General features: G+C 36.6%; 1 protein-coding gene across 3 annotated transcripts in view; it reads right to left on the bottom strand.

Moving 5' to 3' along the window:
- Positions 1 to 25,810, bottom strand: part of ttll7 (tubulin tyrosine ligase-like family, member 7) — a 118,546-nt gene that overhangs the window by 29,071 nt on the left and 63,665 nt on the right. For all 3 annotated transcript variants that reach the window (XM_026242391.1, XM_026242392.1, XM_026242393.1), the window contains 6 exons: positions 19,890 to 19,984; positions 14,357 to 14,504; positions 13,142 to 13,215; positions 10,338 to 10,473; positions 3,330 to 3,416; positions 723 to 885 (listed from right to left, as the gene is read on the bottom strand). In XM_026242391.1, the coding sequence (XP_026098176.1) occupies positions 723 to 885; positions 3,330 to 3,416; positions 10,338 to 10,473; positions 13,142 to 13,215; positions 14,357 to 14,504; positions 19,890 to 19,984 (703 nt within the window). The remainder of the gene's footprint in view (positions 1 to 722; positions 886 to 3,329; positions 3,417 to 10,337; positions 10,474 to 13,141; positions 13,216 to 14,356; positions 14,505 to 19,889; positions 19,985 to 25,810) is intronic.

Below are 25,810 nucleotides of genomic sequence, written 5' to 3'. Positions count from 1 at the left end.
AAAACTGAAAGTCTTATCACTTATCATGACAAGAGTCCAATCGAGATGTGAGTTCATCTGTCAAATCTTCATTAAACTGCAGCAGCCTTTACATTTGGGTTTAAACTGACGGAAGAGCGGCTCCGGTGGAAAACTGATGGGATCTAAAAATTTCAGATGACAGACATGCAGCTCATTTCTCCGTCACTGCAAGTTCCCGAAAACACATGAAAATACATAACACACAGTAGATATGCGTTTGTGCAGCAGAGCGGCTCTCTCTCGCACTGTATGACGTGACAGACAACTAGATGTCCAGTCCTGTTCCGTTCACACAGTGCGTGTGTTCTGAGAGTGCGCTTGTGAGTCCTGAAAATTGACAGGTATGAGTTTGGTTACAGAATGCGGTTGTCACACCCATAAATAACCAAACTGTGTGTGAACGTAACCGATTTAGGGACTCGAATACAGGACTGACAACCGTATTCTGCTGCTGTGTGAACGTGAACTAAGTTTGGTGAGCATAAGAGATTTATATGTTCAAAAACATTAAAGCAAATCTTACTGACCACAAAATGTTTTTAACTTTGACAAACTTTTGAAAGCTTTGATCGATCTCCTGATCTACGGCTTCTTCCAGATTTGGAACTGGAACCATTTTGAGAAAAAAAAAACCTGTGGATAAAGGTCAATAGCAGCTCCCAGACCTCTTTCTTTTACACAGGCCCAGAGAAAGAACTCACTGGAGCGTTCTGGCCGATTGAATTTCTCTTGTGTGATGCTGCTGCTCTCATCTTCTCCATCAGCGTCAGAAGCAGAGCTGCTGTCGCTGCAGCTGGCTGAAGAGTCTTCAGGCTCCCTGTGCCCTCTGGGCGTTGGGCTGCTCTCAGGCATGGATGACAGGACCTACAGTACAAACAATCACATAAACACACCCGCAGGGAGAGATGATGAGAGAAGATCCTAGAGAAACGTCAATTCTGCAGCTTCCACCCCTAGTCCAATTAACGCTTGCACTGACGGCAGAACGGAAGGGTGGCAGTGACACATGCCTAACACACCAAGAAACATGTTCATTGTTCTGAAACACACACACTGCATGTCTGGGGAACTAATCTATTATGTCCTTCAAGAAGTATTGAAAAAATAATCGAATATCTGTCTGACACTTGGGAAGTACTGACTATTAGCCTTCTGAATGCACCAATTTCACCTTTTCAACTTCAATTTGGCTCAATGGTCTGTCTAAATTAACACTTTGGACATAATCTCCAACAGAGTTTTGAAAGAATTCTGAGAGATCCTGCTCTCCTTGGCATTTTTAAGAGGAACTGCTTGTGACTATTTCAGTTGCTTAATTTCTGTCTAGTCAGATTATTCCAGATGGCCCTGTAATGGCACTGTTAGAGTGTTCCAATCCGTCAGAGCAGATACTGCTGAAATCAAACCAACATTCTGCCAGTGTTGGGTGTATATGAATCCCATGGGATGAGAAACAAAATCGCTATTCATCACGTGATTGGGGCGGGACAGGAAAAAATGTCAGCGGGAGTGGGTGGGACCGGGAATCGTAATAATACTACGAAACCCAACTTAATACACAAATATACCTTTTATATAAATAAAGTATGAACTGTTTACTTTAATATTGAACTCAATTCTAGTCACCCTATCTCTTTATGGTCTCCTCCTGTTTGCTTTGGTGTGGCTGGTTAAGTGAATGACATAGGCAGTGTGCACTCAGAATAACAACGAAACGTTGCGCTTTTGTAAAATAATTCAAGCAAACAGGATGCGTCTTGGTCTCTGTGAACTTGAGCGAGAAACTCCATGTATGATAAATATATCTATACTTTCACGGTTCAGTTTGTTTCATGGTTTTAGAGTCACGGTTTTGATACAGTTTGGTATGTGCCATGTTTATGGAAAAACAAAACTTAAAAAAAAAAAAGAATATTCTATCCACCTACAAGCAACAGAACAAATAAATACAATAGAGTAAAGATACAAAAAAAATTTTTTTTTCTTTGTTTAGGTAAGTCTAGCATTAGTTTTTAGGTACAGAAATTGAATAAAGTAATTAAATGTAAAACAGCATTGCATATTGGGCTGTATAAATTAAAGATTCTTTAAGTTACAAAAGCGTTTTAATCCAGAGCAGTAAATTATTTATTTTTTGTTGTTGTTCGATTAAAATAAAGACTGTCACTTTAAGAGAAAGCACTGATCCAGTGCACTGATACAGTAGGCCTATGTTCAGCTGGCTATTTCTGCTATAGGATACTTACCAAAATGGGCATAATTTGTCTGAATTTATCCATTTAAACACAATACTTCAGAGAGAGCTTAATATTTGCACACTTTGGATGAATGCAAGCACAAATCTTCTCCGTCCAACCACTACTATAGAGAGTGAAGTGTCTACATTCAATCAAAAAATTAATTTAAAAAAATCAAATAGAAAACGTGTATGCTAGCATGGATGATTTAGGCTACATAAAATATAATGTACTTCCTTTACAATGACTTATTTTAAATAGTATTGCATCATCATACAGTTTTGAATTAAGTCATAATGCATGATGGGATACAAAATTAATTGTCTCTTACAAGAGGTCTTCCTTTATAAAAGCAGAGCAGAGCATTTATGTAGTTCAAATGGGTCCCAATGGGTTTGATTCCAAGTGAATGGATGAACTAAAAAGATTTCTACCGTAAATGAAAAAAGTTTTGACAAAAGCATAGAAATAAACATTAATAATATTTTATGCTTCAGCGCATGGTTTAGAACTCCTTACTGACAAACTTTTTAAAAGAGAAAATTAATTAGAAAAATATGAAACCAATTATACCAAAAATACATATATTCAGTAGACTGAATATATAATTCAGATAATTGTTATTATAGTAATTTGTTGCACTAACTTAAAGTCATCAAATATTAAATTCTAAATTAAATATAGCTATATATATAAAAAAAAAACAGCAGAAAATAAAAAAACAGCAGCTGGGTTATTAGGTTATTTGGCTGCTAATACTGTTTTCAGCACTCTTTTGACTAGCGACTGGCACTGGGGTGAAGTGGAGTGTGTGTCTGAAAAGTGTCCTGTTTGATGTCGTCGTAAAGACATTCTGCATCTAAATAAACGCAGTTCTTCTAAAAAAAAAATAGACTTAAGTAGCAGTTGTTATAGGGGGGGACAACCCTAGCTCTGCCCCTGTGTTCATATATTTAACATTATTATTTAATATTTTTCGTTAAATTGGACAACATTTACAGGTAAGATTCTAATTTTGACAGCACTGGTTTGTATATACAGCATATATACCTTATACCTTATACTATATACCTTAGGTCCTTTTTGTTTGGAAGTTTTTCCCATCAGTTTCTCATCATCCAGTTCACACTGCTCCAGGAGGTCTAGGATATCTTCCTCCTGCAGAACAAGTCATGAAACAAAAGCAGAAGACAGTCTTCATTTTTAAGCTTTTCATGTGGATATACACACATATGAATAATTGTTTGCACCTCACTTGTGATTTTACTGCATGTCAAAAGAAAATAAGTTAAGTACAAGTTCACTAAATTCACAATGTCTCTGAGAATGTATGATATAACATCTTTCATTTAAGCTTTAGGAGTTTTAGTAAGTTTGATTCATTTCCATGAATCCATGTATAGGTGAATAGTTTTTTATCTAAATCTATCAAATTGCATATGGATTATATATTGATTATTTATGACCAAATGTACAATGTAAATTAAATTACCTTCAGTGATTGTTTGGTTGAAATAATGGATGCTCTAACTGAACCTTCTCAAGTGATATTAAATACATAAATATCTCAATCAAATATCACCAAAAAGTAGTATATTATCAACATATAATTGTTTTAGCTATTTTCCTAACATAGCCCAGCTCATTCTTTGCAAAATCAGGAACAAACACATTGCATAGTTTTTGTGAGGCCTCTTAATTCTAAAATATTTGAAACACATTATTATCTTGTCTAAACTATGAGTAATTTCTCAAAAATAAAAAAAACTAAATCAAAACAGCTCGTCGCATGACACCTAAACAATTCCTTGGCATAAATCAAAGCCATGTGTTTAGCCCAAGTTCAGGAATCCATCTGGAATATAAATCATTCTCATTCCTTCTTACAAGTCTCTGTATCTGAACCACACTTTGAGTTTAGCACATCATAATCTATGTAGAATTTCTTCTTGTCATTTCTTTCAAATAAAGCACTCTGTTGTTGACTTTGAAGTATGGGGTCACTGCACAGTTCAAATGAGAAAAGCGCTCATAACATTTAAAGACTCCAAAATGACAGTTTCCTGGTATTACAAATTACCAATTCTTTTTCCATTCAATTCTAAGAATCACAGCCAATGGTTCAGGCAAGCAACACCAGTTAATTTAAACACTGTAGAACTCATTATCAGTATGATTAATAATACAGATTCCAATAATAGTATAACACTTTTCATAAAAAAACTGTCAATGAATCCAGCTGTCTTTAAATTATGTATTTCACTTTGACAACAGTGTCACATTCAGGCTGACTGCTGCTTGAGCTTCCTGCATATTCCTTTACGATACCCTGGAGTTTATTTGAATCTTCCTGAAACTCAGCTTGCACTCCCCTCTTTGTATGAATTTGATGGGACAGAACAGTCTGGACAGCCCGCCAGTAGTCTGAAACAATTATTCCATACAATAGTGGACTTAACATTTCTTGGGAATGACTTTAAACCCATTTTTGGCTTCTGGAGAGGGCTCAAGCAGTTCTTTTGATATTGCCATGGTGTACTTCAGTGCTTCAGACTTAGTGGGGAAGTCGTGGCCTAATGGTTAGAGGGTTGGACTCCCAATCGAAGGGTTGTGGGTTCTAGTCTCGGGCTGGACGGAATTGTGGGTGGGGGGAGTGCACGAACAGCTCTCTCTCCACCTTCAATACCACGACTTAGGTGCCCTTGAGCAAGGCATCGAACCCCCAACTACTCCCCGGGCGCCGCAGCATAAATGGCTGCCCACTGCTCCGGGTGTGTGCTCACAGTGTGTGTGTGTGTGTGTTCACTGCTCTGTGTGTGTGCATTTCGGATGGGTTAAATGCAGAGCACAAATTCTGAGTATGGGTCACCATACTTGGCTGAATGTCACTTCACTTTCACTTTCACTTATGGACCAAATTTTTTTAGGTTTATATAATGTGTCACCTTCCTTCTTATCATCTAATTAGCACTTGATTCTACCTAACTGATGTATTTGATTATAATTTGAATAAGTACTTGATGAAGTCAAAAGAAAAATATATTTTATTTTATCTATTAACACTGCTTAAATTGCAATCCAATCTCTGTCCTAATATGTAACACTTTCAATATATATATATATATATATATATATATATATATATATATATATATATATATATATATATATATATATATATATATATATATATATATATATATATATTATAGATAATATAAGATAGTTTTTATTTTTTTAATTACTAACTCGGAACAGTTAAACCAAATTAATGTATTTTGAGAAGGAAAAAAAAGTATATATATATATATATATATATATATATATATATATATATATATATATATATATATATATATATTACAAAACAAGTGTTTTTAATTTAATTATATTCAATCACATTCAAATAACTTTTATGTTTTTATATTTTTTTATATTATATTTAACTTTTTATAGTTGTATTTCAGTCATTTGAGAGATATTATTAGACTGCTAATCCAAAATAAATGTCTGTCAGCTGGTTCATACAAATAAATGGAGCAGGTTATTTCAAAACAAAACAAGATTGGCTAATGACAGTACTTCAGACAAGAAAAGGGCAGGAGAGCAGCTGTATAACAAACAATAAATGTATTTGGGTGAGGACTGAATCATCACAGTCTCAAGAATTTGATCGATAATGTTCTGAATTCGCTTCAACATATTTTCTTCTTTCTTTCTTTTTTTCCTCAAAACCGTAAGACTCTGATGTTTCTCCATTACAAATGTCGCATGCTTTTCAAGCAGAAACATTATCCCAGCTGTAACTCAATAAGCCAGGCATTGATCTGTTGTTCTGGCTCAGATGGAGAGAGATTTTAAGTGCATTAAAATCTGTTCTTTTGCTCATCGCCGCCTTCCATTCTTCCCCAAACACAGAGTAAGACTCATTGTTCAGCCAGTCGGGGAAGAGAAAAAAGGCCACCTGACTGCAGGTGACGAGTCAATATTTGCCAGTGTTTGCTACAGTTAGATTGTTATGAAATTTGTTTTTGTTGCTTTGATTTGGGTGCAAACTCACAAAGTCGATTTTGGGATTATTTTGTGTGTCAGGGCACAGACGTGAGGACATAAGAAAAATTCTGAGGCAGGTGTGTGCCTAATACAGAGGACGCATTTCCAACAAGAGTTTTCTTTTGTTATCGCATGTTACAATAAGTGGCAATCGGGTGCTGGAACTTGCTATTGTTAATGTTTTACCAAGTGCTTGTTGCAGCTGTGGAAAGCAAGTAAATAACAGAGCAATGTTCTCTCCTACAGCAGCTTTTCAAATCTATTCACAGTTTTCTATGTATTCTAGAGGAAGCGCAAAACAAAATGCAAACAAATACATCAACATTCGCTTTTTAAATTGACTGATGTACGGAAGAAATGTTGGTATTAACATAAAATGTTATTTTCTGGATGGAGTATAATCATCTGGTCACACTCAAAGCAAACATATTACCATTAGAGAAAGTTATTGAGGTTAAATAAAAAGAACTCTGATTTCAGTTTCTTTTATTTTTAGAATTTGAATTTAAATTAGGCTTAGATTATCTTAATATATTAATAATGATTTATTATGTATTATGTATAAGTTAAAATCATGTTTTTTTTTTTTTTTTTATAATATTAATTTAATAATCATCCTGTGGCAGCCTGAGACCAACTGCACTAGAGTAAGGTCATTAAAAATTTAAAATTTAATTGTTTATTTTTTTTTTTTCATTTTCATTTCACTCACAAGCCATTTCAAACCTGTAAGACTTCTGTTCATCTTCAGAACACAACAACAACAAATATATTTTTATATTATTTTATCATTAAAAAAACTTTCACACACACAAACAAAAATGAATAGATACAATTTAAATAAAATTCTATAATTAAATTGAACAATTAAGACATTGTGACTTAATCAATATGAATCGTACAGTTCATTTCCACTTTTATTTTTTGTGAGCTATTCCATTTATGTGTGCCATTCATCCATGTATAAGTCCATGTATTTATCTATGCTCTACAAAAAAACTAAGACATTAAGTGTCAGATATATGCAGTTATGCTACTGGAATTTATTGTTTACCTTACTCCTAAGATATTTCTAATCTTTTTGTTAATCTTTCTTTTATCTTAGCAGACCTGTTCCCACAAAATTCTTTACACAATATCACTTAACAATAGCATATACCTTTTTATAAAATAAAATAAAAAATAGCATATCAAATCCTTTTTCATAGTTTTTTATGACCATTTTCTACCCTCTTAGTGACCCTTGGCATTAAACAGGCCCTTTTTTTTTTTTGCGGCTGTGCTTTTAAAATGCAAATGCGTCTTTGCATGTGAAATGAGTATCAGTGCTTTGCTGCGAGCTGTGAGCTTTCTTTTAGATCCAGTATCGTTTGTGCTGCCCTATCTTTCAAAAACAGCCTTTTTGTACCACCTGCATTACATTGTGACAGCTAAAAAACAATCCACACTGAATGTGTACATTTATTTCACTTAAGAATGTTTATTTTGCTTCAAAATCTCAACAGAAGCTTGGTAAAGCCAGGATATTTTTTAGTTTACCTCCAATTGTATTTGCATGAAAGAAGAAGGTCTTATACACCTAGGATGGCTTGAGGCTGAGTAAACCATGGGGAAATGTAAATTTTAGAGTAAACTATCCCTTTAAGGCTACTTTTACACAACAACGATGTAGTCAACATTTTAAACGTTTCTCCATTGCATTTTAAAAAAGTTTAATGTATACACAACACTGTTTTCAAAATGATTTGCATTTAATGTATCCGTGAAAATGGCCAAAAATGCTGTATTACGTATGCCAGGCCAGTAGTTGGCGCTGTCACCTTGTTAGTAAACAGTATCTTGTAGGGAAGTGACGATTATATGTTGTATATGATACGTCTCTACTGTTGGTTGTAATATTGGTGAAGTAAATCCACATTTTGCTGAAGATGCTAACTCTTGAGCAGCAACAACAGTTCCGTGTACTCCACCACTGTTGTGTATGTTTGTTCGCACTTGCCTTTAAAATCAACACATACTGGTCATGTCTGCATACCTAACTGTGTCGTGTACTACGCATGCGCATGACGCCGCCGTTTTCAAAGATTCACATTTTGGGTGTCTACACGAAAAACGATAACAATGCCGTTTTCAAAAACTTGCACTTTGAAACATGATTTATGCGTTTTAAGTCCCCAAAATGCCGTTTTCGTCAAAATGAACAGGCAAAAAAAATTCCTGTTTTCATTTAAATGGCCCCTAAGAATATACAAAGTGACAAGTGCTACACAGTTTCCCCACAGTTTACTCTTATTGATAGTTGTTCTAGTGTTTAGGAATAATAGAATTTATCCCTTTTACTCAAATATGATGGAGTAGGTCCGAACATCAAATGGGTGCTTTTGACATGCAAATTTGGCCAGAGATTGTAATCCAGTGATTCTTAATAAACAAGCCATTTTGGCAGCAATAGTAAGTACATACGTGATTACTGTTTAGACAGAGTAATTAGTAAAGAATTCCCCTGAAAAATAGAAAAGTAATTAGCAATTAGTAATGACTTATTTTGAGTAACTTTCCCAACCCTTTGTAAATCTTAGGGGGTAGACAGGCCCTAGACTAATGGTAAAAGCTCAGGGTTGCTGAGAAACTGAAGTGACATTAACAAACTGACAGACAGGAAGGTCAAAGACCACATGGCAATGGCACGAACTCTGGCTCTTGAATCTTTCCCAAATAAGCCAGACACCAGCGCCATAGGAAACGGCTCAAGCACTCCCCTGCCATATCAGCAGACGGCTCTCGGCTCAAAACTACAACCTGCCTAACAACCATCTCTATTCAAACTCATGAGCAACCCCACTCCGAAGTCAGATTTCAGATTCCATCAATGTGAGCTATGAGGACGAAACCCTTCCAACAATATGCCACATTCATATGCATGGGTACACAGATCCGGCCTTGAAAAGCCCTGTAAAATGAATATCCAGAGGTTTCGGAGAGGTTGTGCAGCAAAATAATGAACTCCAGCTGAATAGAGAATCTTAGAACTGAGGTTTTCATAAAAAAAAGAAAGAAAGAAATCTTAGAAATGCAGTAGGACAATTTATATGTAAAGCTAATAAAGCTTTTAAAGCATTACATAACAATAACATTTTTACTGTATATTTTACAATAAAAACGATGTCATGATAGTTGCCAAGACTTTTTTTTTCTTTTCTTTTTTTTTCTTTTTTTAGGATTTTAATTAAAAAAACACTTGTACGGTATTATTATTGTATATATTTAAATTACAATACGTATTAGCAAAATTTTGTATTTAAGTAGCTTTAGGTCAGTTATACACATATGTATGTGTATGGTGTTTCTAGAGTAAATCAGTCTGATTAAATCTGATTTTAATGTTGTCAATCTCATCAAAATCCTTACTTTCACAGAGTGACTTTATTATCATTTTAAATGTTAATACTTATATCTTTTTTATTAAGGCTTTCTATAGAACCTCACTGTTTTTGTACCACATGAATTGCACTTGGCTACGTTTTTTATCATCTGTAGAGTCACCAACTACTTTTCCAAACTAGCTAGCTTGACTACTATTTTAAATTATGAGTAGCTATTAGTTTGAAAAGTACCATTTTCCAAATAGATTTCTCAACACTGCCTATAGATTTTCTAGCTTCTGTATGGCATTTACAGCCAGTCAATGGGCTAGATATATCATCTACTAGGCAAAACGTCTCAGAGCTTATAGTAATAGCAAGCTCTCCTCAACAAGCCATGTGTTTTTTTAGGTATCATTCATGTCCGTAGCTCAAGTGGTTTAGCTTTGTTTAAATCCCTAACCCTATGAATGAGCAATAGCAATGCTGATGGTTGCCTTAAACTGCACTAATGAAGACCAGATGGCCACAAGCATTAGGACGTAAAATAAATGTCCACATTTCTTATTTTAAAAGCAAAAGAGCAAGTAGGAAAAGAAGTAGCAGAGGGAGAGAAAGAAGGAATAAGAACAAAAGATTGTTCGGTTGTGTCTCAGGTACATGCCTTCATTCGTTTCAGTGGATTATTCATTTCCTTTTGAAGTGAAGCTGCTCGCCCAGCGAGGAATGTCTGAAAGGCAGCTGAAAGGAGACTCTCATATTTCTCCAAGAGCAGCTTGTCATCTGGGGGGTAAATACGCCTGTACGGAGAGAGGGAGAGAGAGAGAGAGAGTTTTATCTGATTATCTGATTTAACAGCCTGGTCTGCCTGCTTTTCTTATCACTTAAACAAACCTCAATCGTTCTTTTCACACATGCATTTGTCCATTAATGCTGTGTATATACTAATGATTAATAAACTTGCCTTTATATTAGACGTTAAGACTAAACAAAAGCCAGAGACGTGTAAACCTTTGTCTGTATCTGTGTGATGGATCTAGAGATCAGTGCCATATTGGGTCGGGGATATAATCAAAACCAGCAACTGGCTGAGCTTCAGGACCCAGATTTTACATCAGGTGGGGACCTGCTACGGTACCAAAATTATGCAAACAAAACCCTTGCATGTATTAATTTTACTGGCAACACGAGCAATAAGCAAAATAGCTGTATTGTTACAGTATGTATTTAATCTTTATTAAAATTAGTGAATAAAACATAACTTTTCTTAGTTAATGTAATGAAACAAATAATAAAAAATGTTTACTAAATGTTGAAATTAGCAATAACTAATATTAATAAATGTTTTATACGTTTTTTTTCATTATTAATTCATGTTGTATAAATAACATTAACAGGAGCTAGTGGAAAAAAAAAACAAACAAAAAAAAACCTAAGATGGTTGATTTACTTGTTTGGATTAAACAGATACTGGGATAAGATGGCAAATGTATTTGTGCAAAAATACCATACAGTTTGACAGGATATCCATTGACATCAACAAATATGTGTGGAAGTTGATAATGTAGACTCAAGATGAACTTGTACCATCCTAAAGTGGATTATTTAGAAATAATGATTGTCAGAATGCAAGAATCATCCTGCTTATTATACTGACTACTTACCAAATACATAAATTAAGAATATATCATTACAGAATGCAGCATTTGACCAATCAGCACCAAGTATTCCAGAAAACTATCTAAAAACACTGTTTATTTTGGTATCATAAATTCACACAATTATATAGTTAGCTGCATTTGAAATTTTTATTGTTTTTTCAGTCTGACCCAACATTTGAGAAGGACTGAGCAAAATAATGGTGGCACCTCAATCTACATAAACAGCAAAGGGTATAGCGAGCGAAATATTTCCACATTTATGCCTAATAAACTTAAACTCACTTGGCGTGTGACATTTAAAACAGCTCTTTTGGATTCCGGCTTTGACGTAATCAAAAGCTCAAGTAAATGTAAATGTTCAGATCAGACGATAAACCGCCCCAAATCCATTAAGAGCTACAACCACGATGGACAAACTTATGTGGGAGAAGTAATCTAGTAAGAGTAAGTGGGCTTAGTCTTCGGCATATGGCACATGTTTGAAATCTGGGTCTGACCCACAAACCTCAAACACTTTTTTTTTTCATGTTTCAGCATCTTTTGGGGTGTTTTTATTTAGAGTTGAACAGAACAGCAGTTACAGGCATAGGCATAAAATGACCTATTTAGGAAGAGGCATTCGTTTTGTATTCCTCCTCTGAGGCTCTGACGTGGAGGCTCTGTATTAAGAAACGATTTGTTGCAATTACAAAGTGACTGGAATTTTTTTCTTTTTTTGCAAGATGTTAAATGCTACAATTTCTCTATGAAAGAAGCCACCCTCTATGGTAAATACAAAGGGTTAGTCAAGATGCTTGTGTAAGGAGGTCAGGTTAATCAAGTCTTAATGGCAGGTATTCGTCTGGCAGATCTTAGTGTCTGAATGTAAATGTTAGCAAATGACAAAAGTAATAAAAGCAAGAAGCCTTTGGCTTCTTTACAAAACATTAGCAGCCATTAAAGTAGTGACCTGGACCTCATTAGCAATCTCTGACAGATATAGATAAAAATACTGAAAACTTTTGGACCTTCTAGACCAGCACTCTCAAATTATCAACCATAAGTGAGGTAGAAAATAAATGTTTTCCTGCAAATACATTGTCTATGATTTACTTTGGCCTTATATGTGGGTCAAAGACGAGACCCACATGGTGTCCGCATCAAATTAAATTGACAAAAGTGATTTTATATAGAAAGCATAAGTGCAAGTAAAAAATGCAAGTGAAGCGTCAGCTTTAATGTTTCAAATATCTTTTATGAAAATAAAATGATAAAATATGGGTGAAATTATGTCCCATCATCATTCAGCATAACAGATATATTTATGTTAAATAAAACAGCATACGTATTCTGGCCTGTACTTATTAAAATATATTAAATGAAAAGTGATCCTACTAGATTTAATTATATTTTAATTAATTAAAACATAATAATAAAAAATTATTGATGACAAATGTTTGAAAACCCCTTTTCGTCTGACCTAATTATGTAATAATTATATAATAATGTATAATGTTTTTTTGTTTGTTTTTTACATTAATAATGCACAAAATTTACATTTAATGTAACTTTTTCATTTATATTAATAAACAGAATGTTATCCAAAGACTGGATTCAGGCATGCTTTGGTGTCTTATTATCCCCACTTTTCTGTCTACGAAGGCAGAATATTTCAAGTTACAGAAACAACTCTTGTCCTTGTCTTGTTCTCACATGAGAGCCCAAGAAATTGTTTTATACTGTCACATCCCAAACCAAGCCACAAGAGACCCCACAGGTGTAAACGGGCATTCTTACAGGATAACAATCGTCAAAGCGGCTCCCCTACCTGTAGTTCCCCAGGTGCCGATTTTCGTGCTCGTCCCTGGAGACCTGCTTGCGGACTTGGGCCAGTCTTTCTTTCTGAAAACACAACACAAATGAATAAGCGGTGAGAAGCAGGTAGAACAACAAAGAAATAAAGCCCTGTTTCTGTTACTGCTATACTGCAGTGTAATTTAGCCACCCAAAACCCAATAACAATGGCACCGAATGACTCGTTTCCCATATTACGAGGCAACTTAATGAAGTCTGAGAGTTAGTGAGCGGGAATAACAGCCTCTCCTCTACACTTGTTAATACAGGGGGCCCATTCATAATTCATATAGATTTAACTCCCACTGTACCATTTTAATACATCAAAAACTATAATTGTGGAAAGGTCAGCTGGTCAATTTGCTGTGGCGCAGCAGGGTGTCTTCTATAATAGTCACTGATCTCTGCTAAATGCTGGTACAGGCATATTCGCTCAGCCCCCAATCCCCAAATCTCACTCTTCTTCTGCGTCTAGCTTTGCCCTTTGAAAATACCACCTACCTGAAGTCATCTCAACCTCATTCATCTCCTCATATAATAAAAAGTTGATCGAAAGACCAATCAAGAACTGGTGCACAAAGCACCATCTACTTACTGAACTTCCTGGAAAATGTGCTTTGTCTGTACATATGCCGAATATGAATATTTAAATATATTTTTTCTTTTTTGGTTTTGGGGGGTTTGCGTAAGTTATGTAATCAGATAACTTTTTTCAAATTACTAATAAAGTAACGCATTACTTTTAAATGTAGAAAAAAGTATCAAAAGTTACTTTTTCAAATAAGTAATGCAAGTTATTTTGTTTGACCATTTATTCACTGGCAGCTCTCCTTTTACCAGGTTGAGAGATATTGGGAGTGTGGTGCAGAGATTTCTTAATTTCACTTTTGGTATGAAAGGGCTTTTACAGTTGCCAAAAATAAAACTTTTTAAAAATAAGTAATCAGGCACAGCTCAGGTGAAAAATTGTAATGCATTAATTTTAAAAGCAACTTTTTGTTGATGGAGAAATAAGACAAAAATAAGTGAGATCTAAATCTTCTTTTTCAACATGAGCACCAAGTCTCAACAAGTCTGGAGCAAGTGCACAAACTGCTAATCCATGGCTCCAACACCAAATTTTATTTTGATTCATTACTTAAATATGACGTAATAAAATGTTGATTTCCAATTGCTAAACAGGCCTCACCAGCTCTTCTCTCCTGCGCTCCAGTAGGTGACGTTGTCTCTCCCATTCTGATGATCCGGCCGTCAATTTGCGCATTGATCCCTGCCCATACAGCCGTCGCTGGGCTTCTGCCTTCTGCTGGGCCAAATTCCGACGTTTATCACTCGCTCTAGATAAAATAAATAAATAAAATAAAATAAAAGGAAATACTCAGTAATAGCACTTAAAGTAGCCCAAACTCCCAGCCGAAATCCTGACAGACTCCGAGACTCCATACATCACTAGTCTTGACAGCATTCAGCACTTCAAGATTTCATCGCTCACTGGCCCTTCAAATTTGCTGTTGTAAGTGGCCACTCAGGGTCAGTGGGCTCCTGAACCACTGGGGAACTCTCAGTTTATTGATACGACTTTCACACTCTGGAGTTCTTGTCGCTGAGTTATTGGTTTTGTCCTGCCACTGCTGGGGAAATAAGACGGGAGTCGTTTTGATATGTTGCTGGTAGAACTCAGCTGGATCATTTGGGACACAGTAAACGTCTGTGGAGACTTCCAAGAAAATCACTGAGACAGAATGGTAGCAATGCATCCTGAAATCTGATCCACTGCTGGATCGAGTTTGTCTGCTGTTGTTTCCTACTCTAGGACCATTGTTGGGCCACTCTGGTATATTTAGTACAAAAGGTGGACCTGGGATTTGAAGGCCAGGTCTATGATAATCAATCACAGGAAAGCCTGTGTACTGACATACAACTACAAGCACAGGCAATCACACAAACTCAAGAAGTATGCACAAACGAACATACACAACATTCCCTCAAAAACACACAATCCTCACAAACACGCTTAAGGTTAAATACAATACAATCATAGAAAACTGTTTTAGTATTACCCTTGATATTTACAGTAATACACTTACTGAAATATAAAACTGAAGTGTATTGGGTGATTATACGGCACAGTAATAAACATAAAAAATATAAGGGGCAAGCCTATATAATGGGCAAGAGTAACTAACAGTTTGCGCCAGCATAAACCCTCTTTTGGCATAAAAAAAAAAAACGACTATTGTCTACTGTCACTATTTTCCTAAATATGCGCTGTAAAAATTGGCGATGCTTTGTTTAGTAAATCTGGCAATTCTGGCAAATTTAAAAATCTAAATTTCTGAGTCTAGTGAGAATTAATAATCTGCTCACCTTGCTATATCTATAACTTTCAACACATCTCAAAACCATTTCAATTAATTTGACTAGGAAATTCACATGCTATCTGTGCTAATGACACCACAGAGGAAAGAGACATACTACACTTTAAGTAAAGCACTTTTTTATACTTAAACACTTAGCAAAGTAATCCCACCGCTTAAAGGATGATTTTAACCCTTTTTTTTCTTTAGGCAAAAATAACACTTTTTTTTCCAGAAAAACAAAGTCATCAATCAACTCATCAACCAAGAACACTTCTTTAAACTCACATAAATGCAGCAGTTCCAAAAAAAAGAAAAGTTTAGGGATGAACGATATATCGGTCACCATATCGATAACAGTCAACAAATATTCATTTGTCTGTTATCGTTATCGAACCGATAAGAGATTTTCTTAGAGCCGATAAATACATTTTTGTTCACCATGATGTTTTTTTAATTACTTGAAATATCATTGGAAGCACTTTGAAAAGCGATATACAGTGTACTGCAACATGTGCAGTGCAAGTCTGTCAAATTAAAAAGATATTATTAGCTACTGTAAATAAAAAGTAATGGAATCTTTCTTCGCCCGTGTTTTAGCTCGTTGTTAAGGGAAGAGCGTATCCACAACAGATTTACACGACTAGAACAATTAAGTTTGCTTGTGCATTTACAGTCTTTTGTGCAATTATACGTTGTAATATTGTATTTATTTTATGCATATAAATCAGATTTTTTTTCTCATATAGAATGCATTTGGTTAAGCTATAGCCTATGTGGGGGTTACTTTAGCTCAGCCCACAGTTCAAACAGCAGCTTACAACATTAATAACTACGAGTGAGATTGTCATATATATATATATATATATATATATATATATATATATATATATATATATATATATATATATATATATATATATATATATATATATATATAACATTATAATGAGAACACTATTATAATAAAATGTTATGAATTTGTTTGCATTTGGTCTTTTTGTACAAATATAAGTTGTAATATTATATTTATGTTGTATAAATATCTGAACATATGATGCACATGCAGCTTGAACAGCAATGCTCAAAATTAATTACTATAATTGGGAATGTCATAAACATAATATTATAAAGAGAATATTACCATAATAAAAAAGTTGTGAATTATTTGGGTTTATTTGCCGTGTTTCAGTGTGTTGTTACTGGAAGAGCTAAGAGCGGGTTCACAACACATCTGACTAGTCGGGTTGTAGCACGGATGTATTGCAATATTGGAAATAGGCTACTTCTGTTTTAAACCATGAAGGCAAGCCAGTGGGTATCATACAAGCAACAGGCTAACTGTGTGCAAGTTAATCTTATGGCGGTCTTTCACCATGATAGTGAAAGTAAAAACTGATAGAGCTTTCAGCATCTGACGACGCACACATTTACAGTGCATATTCTCTCAGAGATGATGAGAGACGAATCTCATATGAAGATAGAGGACGACGAATATGTGGTATATATAACGTCTCAGTTATGTACATAACCCTCATTCCCTGATGGAGGGAACGGAGACGTTATGTTGAACGACATATGGGGTATCACTTGGGAGGCCAATCATCTCTGAGTTTAAGAGAAAACGCCATTGAAAATCGGCTAGTGGATTCAACATACCTGAGCCACTCCCCGTGCCAACGGGTATAAATAGGGCGACAGGTGCATCCACTCACTAGGTTTTACGCTGAGGAGCCGAGAACATGTCCCGGCAACAGCAAATGGTTCAAGGTTGTGGCATGGGGAAATAACGTGTCCGTTCCCTCCATCAGGGAACGAGGGTTACGTACGTAACCAAGACGTTCCCTATCTGTCGGTCACTACGAGTTATGTCGAACAACATATGGGGTCCTATGAAAAACGCCACAACCTGAACACTGTCACAACCCTGTGGCACTGCAATTGTCGGCAAGACATGGCGTGCCACAAATAATACGCTTAAGGTCGTAACCTTCCTAAAGCCCCAGCGCAGGGTGAGTACATCGCTGCTGTAGAAGGCCACGCTGCTGTTCCGCCCAAACAAAATTAATGGAAGGGATTTCAACCTTCAGTGAAAGATTGCTTAAAATCTTCCCTATTTATTCTTACAGCTTGGCAAGACGATGGGGAAGCGAGCCTTAGGAAAAGGTTGCAACGGAGACCACATCCTACCCGTAGGGAGGTGACATGTAGAGATACTGATATGGACTGGCCCGGGGGGCAGTACTACATATGGAATGGGTCTCTGAGGCAGGTCCTACCTTAGAGTAGGGATGGAACAGCTGCCAGAAGAGACTGACAGAGCGGGTCTGTCAAGGGAAGACACGGGTTTGCCAATAGGGAAACATTACCGTGGAAGAATACAGATATGGGAATACCCATGGGGAATCAGCAATATGGACACCTAGCCCAGTACAGGGGCTGACCAGAACTTCGGGCATGCTAACACCAGTACTGGGTCTGGCGACAGACTGCTCGGCCAAGTCTGACTGCCGAGTGTGCTGGAGGATACTCAACCAGGGTACGCCAACTGGGGAACTCTACTGGGAGAAGAAAGGTGCTTGCATCCCCGTGTTAGAGTAAATGACGCAGCAAGCATGACAACCAGCCAGGCCTTCAAGCCAATTAACTGGTACCCAACACATGGGAAGAACCTGGCTCTACACGAAGGTTGTAAAACCTTGTGAAGGTGTTAGGTGTCACCCAGCCTGCAGTTTGATAGATGTCTGCGAGAGAGGCGCCATGTGCCAGCGCATAGGAGGAGGTCACACTCCATGTGGAGTGGGCCCTCACCCCCCGAGGGCATGGCTCGCCTTTGGAATGGTATGCCAAGGCGATGGCATCCACTATCCAGTGGGCCAACGTCTGCTTGGAGACAGCCTTCCCCTTCTGCTGACCTCCAAAGCAGACCAGGAGCTGCTCAGAGCTTCTGAAGCTTTGGGTGCGGTCCACGTATATGTGAAAAGCTCTTACGGGACACAGCAACGCCAAGGCTGGATCTTGCCTCCTCCAGCGGCAGCACTTTCAGGTTCACCACCTGGTCTCGAAAGGGATTGGTGGGAACCTTCGGCACGTATCCCGGCCGGGGTCTCAGGACAACGTGAGAGTAGGCCGGCCCGAACAGAAGGCACTCTTCACTTACCGAAAATGCTTGGAGGTCCCCGACCCTCTTGATGGAAGTGAGTGCGACCAGGAGCGCTATCTTGAGAGACAGGAACTTAAGCTTGATTGAATCCAGCAGCTCAAAGGGACCCCTCTGAAGTCCTGCCAGGACAAGAGAGTGGTCCAAGGAAGGAATCAGGGGTGTCCTAGGAGGATTTAACCTTCTGGCACCCCTCAGGGCCTGGGACAGGGAATAGTACAGCTGGCAGTGGGAGGACTCGTGGGAAGTGAACAGGTCTACCTGGGCTTTCCCAAATCGACTCCAGAAGAGCTGGACCATCTGGGGATGGAGTCGTTATTCCCCGGGAAAGGTGAGCTGTTGTGAGAGCGTGTCGGCTGCACGATTGAGCTCCCCCGAGATGTGGATAGCGTGCAGCGACTTGAGTTGCGTCTGACTCCAGAGGAGGAGATGGAGGGCGAGTTGAGATTCATGTCGGTTGTCGGATCACCAGTAGTTATGGGAATTTCGGTTCTTTTCCGCGAATCGGTTCTTTCGGACAGTTCGATTGAATTAACCAGTTGAAGAAAACGGTTCACCGGTTCTTTTGCGCTCATCGTGATGACGTCTTTGGCGATGATTGCCCTTGATTCGAGCCTTTGGTTTACCCACTCTCATAACATTAACACAGAATCAGTTCACAATCAATAATTAAAAGAATCAGTTTGGTTCAGATGCTCTGTGTGTCGGTCTGCTTCATGCTGAATCAAGAATGCGCAGTATCATCAGCTCCTCGCCTCTCTAATCGGACTTGTCCGACAGAAACGGTTCTTGACTCGTGAGCCAACATATGGGTTTTCATATTTAATGAATTATTGGTTATCGGTATCGGCCAAAATTTTCATCTCTGTGCATCTCTAGAAAAGTTAATTCAAAAAGTTGGTCTGTCACTTATTAATTTGAAGATACCACTTGTTTTGATAGTTTGTCATGTAAACCTGTGACCTTTACATATTTTTAAGTGTGGCTTAAATGTCCAAAATTCTTCTTACAAATCAAAGAGCAGCAGTAAAACTAAGTGGGCGTGGAACTGTAAATGAGTTTTAAATAACTTCTTCAAGGATCAAGGAATCAATATCTTCTAAAACATTTAAGACTGGTGGACATCTGGGAACGTAGAGTGAGATTTCCGATTAACTCTTTCTTTCTCTTTCTAATGGGACTCTGGAGAGAGAATTGCTTCATACCTGATGTTGAGCAGTTTCAGGGTGTCGAGCAAAACCCCCTTCTTCACATCGTAATCAATCTTTTGATCTGTACCAAAACTTGGGGCACGATTGATCTGTGGAGGGGAAAAAAGAGAGATAGATGTTTTTGTTTTCATATTGTTTTCCTTTTTGGATTTCATCAAAAACCAAAATCAACATTCATTTTTAAGGAGGACTGAGAAGCCACATAGAAGCAGTCACCCATTATTGAAATCTCAGGGCATTAGCTCTCATTAAAACTAAATCTGGTTTAGTGTCCCATTAACCACAACTGCCATTGATGTTGAGAACAGTCTTCTGAAACTATAAGACAGCTTTGTGTTACACACCGAAATGTACATCATTTACTCCGAATTTGACTTCACAAGGAACTGCTGAGACCAGATCCTTTAGTCACTTACTCAGGAACCTATTCAGTCTGATTTGTGAATGGATCATTGTGAACCAACTAAAAAAATTATTTAAAAGGCTAGACTCAAAAGAACATAAATTAGGCAAACACTGCTACTTCTCTTATAACCAAGAAGAGGTATGGCAGATATCATGATTGTCATTAAATGTTTACTTAAATTTTGATCACATAAAACTACTGTATGGTTATAGATAACTTGGAATATGCCGCACATGTTTTATGTCATGTTTTTGTATCATGAAAGCTTAATTGTTCCCCAGAATCAAGAAACTCACACAGGTTTTCGAGCAACATAAAGGTGAGTAAATGATGACCTCTATGGAGTGAAGCACTGCATGCTGGTCAAGTGAGACTCAATTTCATACAAATGCAACTTTGATCTTGTTTGCTGCTGAGCTTTAAAAGCGCAGCCAGTGATTACCAGAGTTGACATGACATATCAGTGCACAGGTGGTGCCTTTAAATCAAAACTACTATCTTACTAAGACAGAACTCCTGGTGGTTCCAGCAAACCCATCGTTTCATCACAACTTCTCTATACAGCTGGGTTCGTCAACTATAACTCCTTCCAGGACAGCCAGAAACCTAGGAGTTGTGATGGATCATCAGTTAAGCTTCACAGACCACATTGCTACAACGACCCGGTCCTGCAGATTTGCCCTATACAACATTAGGAAGATTAGAAACGTCCTGTCAGAGGACTTTTTGTCCAAGCTTTTGTTCTCTCCAGACTGGACTGTTGTAATGCTCTCCTGGCGGGCCTTCCTGCATGTACTATCAATCCTCGGCAACTGATCCAGAATGCAGCAGGAAGGGGTTGTCTTCAATGAGCCAAAACAAAAGCTCATGTTACTCCTCTCCTCATCAGGTTACACTGGCTACCAGTAGCCGCTCGCATCAAATTCAAGGTACTGATGCTTGCCTACAAGGTGACCACTACCACCAACATACCTAAACTCACTAGTTCAAACGTATTTGCCATCCAGAAGTTTGCGCTCTGCAAGTGAACGACGGTGGTGCCATCCCAAAGAAGTTCAAAATCACTCTCACATACCTTTTCCTGGACTGTGCCCAGTTTGTGGAATGACCACAAATTTTCAAGAAACATCTAAAGACTCATCTTTTTTGCCAGCACTTAACCAACTAATACTATGACTTTTCTTGTCTTTCATACATAAAAAAAAAGAGAGAGAAAAAAAAACACTGGCAATGCGTTCTGTACTAGACTAATTGAGACTTGTCATGGCACTTGTATACTGTTGTTGTTCTCTTGTTGATCTGATTGCTTCTACTGTTCTCATTTGTATGTCACTTTGCATAAAATAATCTGCTAAATGATTAAATGTAATTTAAATGTAAAACATGGAAGCCTGCATATCTAGATGTCTGTGACACAACGTCAAAGGCACATCATAAAGAAAGAAAAGATTGGCTCCATAGACCGATTTGGAGACGTCACTGTTACGTCACTTGCATCTACGTGCACATTGGGGTGGCAGAAAAACAATGACTACATTTACATAGGCATCAGTAATCTAATTATTTACCTTATTCTGAATAAGACAATATTACAATTAAGGTGTTTACATGAGTTGCTTTTAGAATATCACTTTCATGTTCCCATTTAACGTTATAGTACATAGATCGATTAATGGCACGCCATTAAGACACTACGCAACGTCATCTGATGGACCCTCCAGAATTTCACATAGACATATGTCTCATCTTCATTATGATATCATATACAGTTTTGGATGTTTCATTTTTAAATTACAGAAAGCTTCAAATGCAGTTAATTATTCATCATGCTATACATGCAAACAGACAATGCCGTTGTTGAAGCCATTATTTTGTTTACCATCAAACGGTTGACCACTGCCGTTTGTGTCTCATGTTGCAAGATGCATGAAAATGACTACACTACGGTAGGGTGTGTACATGTCTTTACTGTACTTCAATAACGCAACTAAAATAGGAATACTCCACAAGTCTTAATTCGATTAGAGTTTACTTTGATTTTGACCTAACCCGATTAAGTCAATAAAAAAATCTCTGTTTACATGGTAGATTGTTAATCAGAGTCAGTGTTGGGCAGTAACGCATTATTAATAACGTGTAACTGTAACGCAGTTACATTTAACAGTAACTAATACTGTAACGCATTACTTTTTAAATAAAATTAACTCCGTTACCGTTACCATATTGTGCATATTAATTTTGGCTGAAGTGCAGCCTACAGCCTAACCTGTTTGCAGCAGCGACACATTGTATGAATGGTGAATGCCAACCACTGTAAACACGAAGACGCACTGTGGCCGTGTTTCCGTTTATTCAAGTATGTGCGGCAGTCATGGCGAGTCAAGGCGAGAGCAAGACAAGTTTCTCAAAGTGGAAATATGCTTATTATTTCACTTTAGTTGAGCATAAAGACAAAAACCTTTTAGTCAAGTGTAAGCTGTGTCTTTCTGGTTCGAATGTCCTATCCTATCCCACGAATTTCCAATGTGTGTGCTCAGATTTTGTAAACTGTACTCACGGATTCATGCAGCAAGCTCCTATGTGTTAAAATACAGTTTTAATTAATATTATTATGTGGAATGGGTCTACAGCAAAGTGTCTTAAGTGATTCTCTATCATACGGAGCCCCACATGTCACCTGTAGGAGAAAAAAATAAATCCGTGGCGACGGTTTTGCAACCCGCCCCCTCAGTTTATAAAACGTACTCAAGAATTCATAAACTGTTCCCTCGGTTTAACAAATAGTGCCCATGGATTAACAAACCGTGATCACAAATTTCCAATCCGTGTGCTCAGTTTTTGTAAACCGTATCCACGAATTCATAATCCGTGTGCATGCTTTCGCAATCCGTTCCCTCAGATTTGTAAACTGTACTCAGGGATTCATGCAGCAAGCTGCTACGTGTTAACATACAGTTTTATTGAATATTATTATGTGTAGCATGCCTACTGTAAAGTGATTCTCTATCAAGTGTAGTACAAGGTGAAATACAACGATTTAGAAAGATGTGCATCAAAATCTTGTTCAATTTGTGATAATCTTAACACTTGATTATTATTGTATAATAAACCCGGCATTGTGACTGACTCTGGAGTAATTTGTTCCTCTTTTGTAAGTCGTTTTGGATAAAAGCTTTGTATGCATAACCTGTATAATAATATATAATAATAAATAAAAATAAAGTTATTTTTATCATTATTATAATTTTAATTTATAGGCTAAATAAATAAGACAGTAAAATGTGTTTCATAAAATAATTCATGAATTAGTTTATTTTTAAATAACCTTTGATGGTTTTGGAGATGCTTGTGTACTTCTTTGTTCACATGAAGACTTATTTTTGTGATTTTAAGCTAAGCTCCAATGTCTCATCACATTCAGGCAGCTCATTAGCATGATAATATAGATTTAATTTTTAAACAGCATTTATATATATATATATATATATATATATATATATATATATATATATATATATTAATGCATATAATTTATGGTTGTAATAGCAGTTTTTTGGTGCTGAGTTTTTCGAAATTGATTTTGAATAATTCAGATTGCTTTCATTGATTTATTTCAAAATGTTTTGTGTTATGTTGTACATTGTTGATAGTTTTCATACTTAAGCTGTGAAAGGAACATTCTTATGGGCTCAACAGCTTTTATGATGCAGAAGCCACTTTAGTTTTTGATTCTGAATATATTATTCAGCCTTTTTTGCTATTTATTTCAGAAATCATTGTGATATACAGTATTCAGTTTGTTCTGGTCTGACTTAAATAAAATATTGTTTAAAAATTACTTTCTGTTTAAGTCAGTTTTGTGTTCGTATAGACCATAACGCATAAAAGGGCATCAATGGGAACATTAAAGAACATTCTTTAAAAAAGTAACTAAAAAGTTACTTTTAACAGTAATGCATTGCTTTTTGGTGTAAGTAATCAACAAAGTAACTGAGTTACTTTTTGAATGAAGCAACTAGTAACTGTAACTAGTTGCTATTTCTCAGTAACTATCACAACACTGATCAGAGTATTGTCTTAATCATATTAAAATCAGAGTATTGTTGTCCATGTAAACATTCTGACTGTTAACAAGTACAGGGAAACAAGTAAAATCCATGGAATTAGAGAAAAAAAAATCTATTGTTGTACATTGGGATGTTACAATCAGAATGCAAATCATTTTAAAGAATAATGTTGCCAAAGATGCTTTTTGAAGCTAAACGCAGATATTTAAATGGACAGATGGATGAAAACCTGCTATGATAACCCTATTTTTAAAGCATTAATTTGATTTAAACAATAGGTCTGCATAATATTCACATATGCAGTCCATAGGGGACATAATGAATTAGCCCTACAGCTAAAGCATGACATACTATTTAAACCTATAACATTTCACTTAGTATGTACCTATTTTATCTCAAAATTCTGACTTTTTTTCTCTCAAATGCAAGTTTGTATATCATAGTAAGGACTTTATAACTCCATTTAACTCAACAATTGTTTGTCAATTCTGAGGGGAAAAAAAGACAGAAGTGTGAGACAAAAACTAAAACCAAAACATAAACTAAGATATACGCTGCTGTATTTTGAAATATAAACTGAAAATTCCTTTTTTTTTTATTCCCTGGCTTCCATAGACTGCTACTTTAAAACAATTATTTTCTGCCACAAAAAAAAAAATCATTGCTTTTTGCAAACACCGAAATTGGTCTATAAAACTGTAAAATCGTGACAATTTAAGCCAACGTGTTTCTTGACTTCATTGTTACGTGACAAAAACCATATGTTGTTGTTTTTTTTTAAATATGAAGTCTGAATGGGACAAAGACATTTAGCAAGTGTGATCAGCCAGGCAACAAACCAACTAGTCCATTATGCTGGTAGACGCCACCACTTGAATGGCACAATCTTTCCTTATCTCGCATGAGGAATCTTTTCCGGTCACTCCGAACGCAGATCTCTGAGAGCTTACTGGGTAAAAAGTCATCACTAAATGCAAATATATCCTGTGAGCCCTTACCCAGAGTGATGATCAAGCATTTTTAAATGTATCAGATGAGCTTTGGTTCGCTTTGGCCGGAATAACGGCACCATCTAAACACATGAAAACCATAGCTTTGCATGCTGGTTTAGATATTTGTTTGAGTTAAATCATTTAGAACCATTCAGAATCATTTGAGCAGTTAATTAGAGATAATTGAGCAATAGAATGTCTTTCCGTGCATTAGTATAATCTGTCACATTCCTGCCAACACAAGCTAATTCATCAGATGCCAGAGTTATTTTCTCTGTGGACCTGAAAAAAGAACTGCACAGGAAATGAGATCAGCTCATGATATCTGCACAATCGCTGTGATGTATGGTAATGCTCATTCATAACTTTCATTCTCAGTGCTGCAGTATTTGAAACCAGAAGCTGACCAGAAACTCAATATTTAAGTGTTTGTATTGTTTCAAGAGGCAT

This window comes from Carassius auratus, unplaced genomic scaffold (assembly GCF_003368295.1).
Source record: "Carassius auratus strain Wakin unplaced genomic scaffold, ASM336829v1 scaf_tig00001591, whole genome shotgun sequence".
Classification (NCBI taxonomy): Eukaryota; Metazoa; Chordata; class Actinopteri; order Cypriniformes; family Cyprinidae; genus Carassius; species Carassius auratus.
The sequence above is the reverse complement of the archived record's forward strand: the minus strand, read 5'-3'. Positions and strand labels throughout refer to the sequence as shown.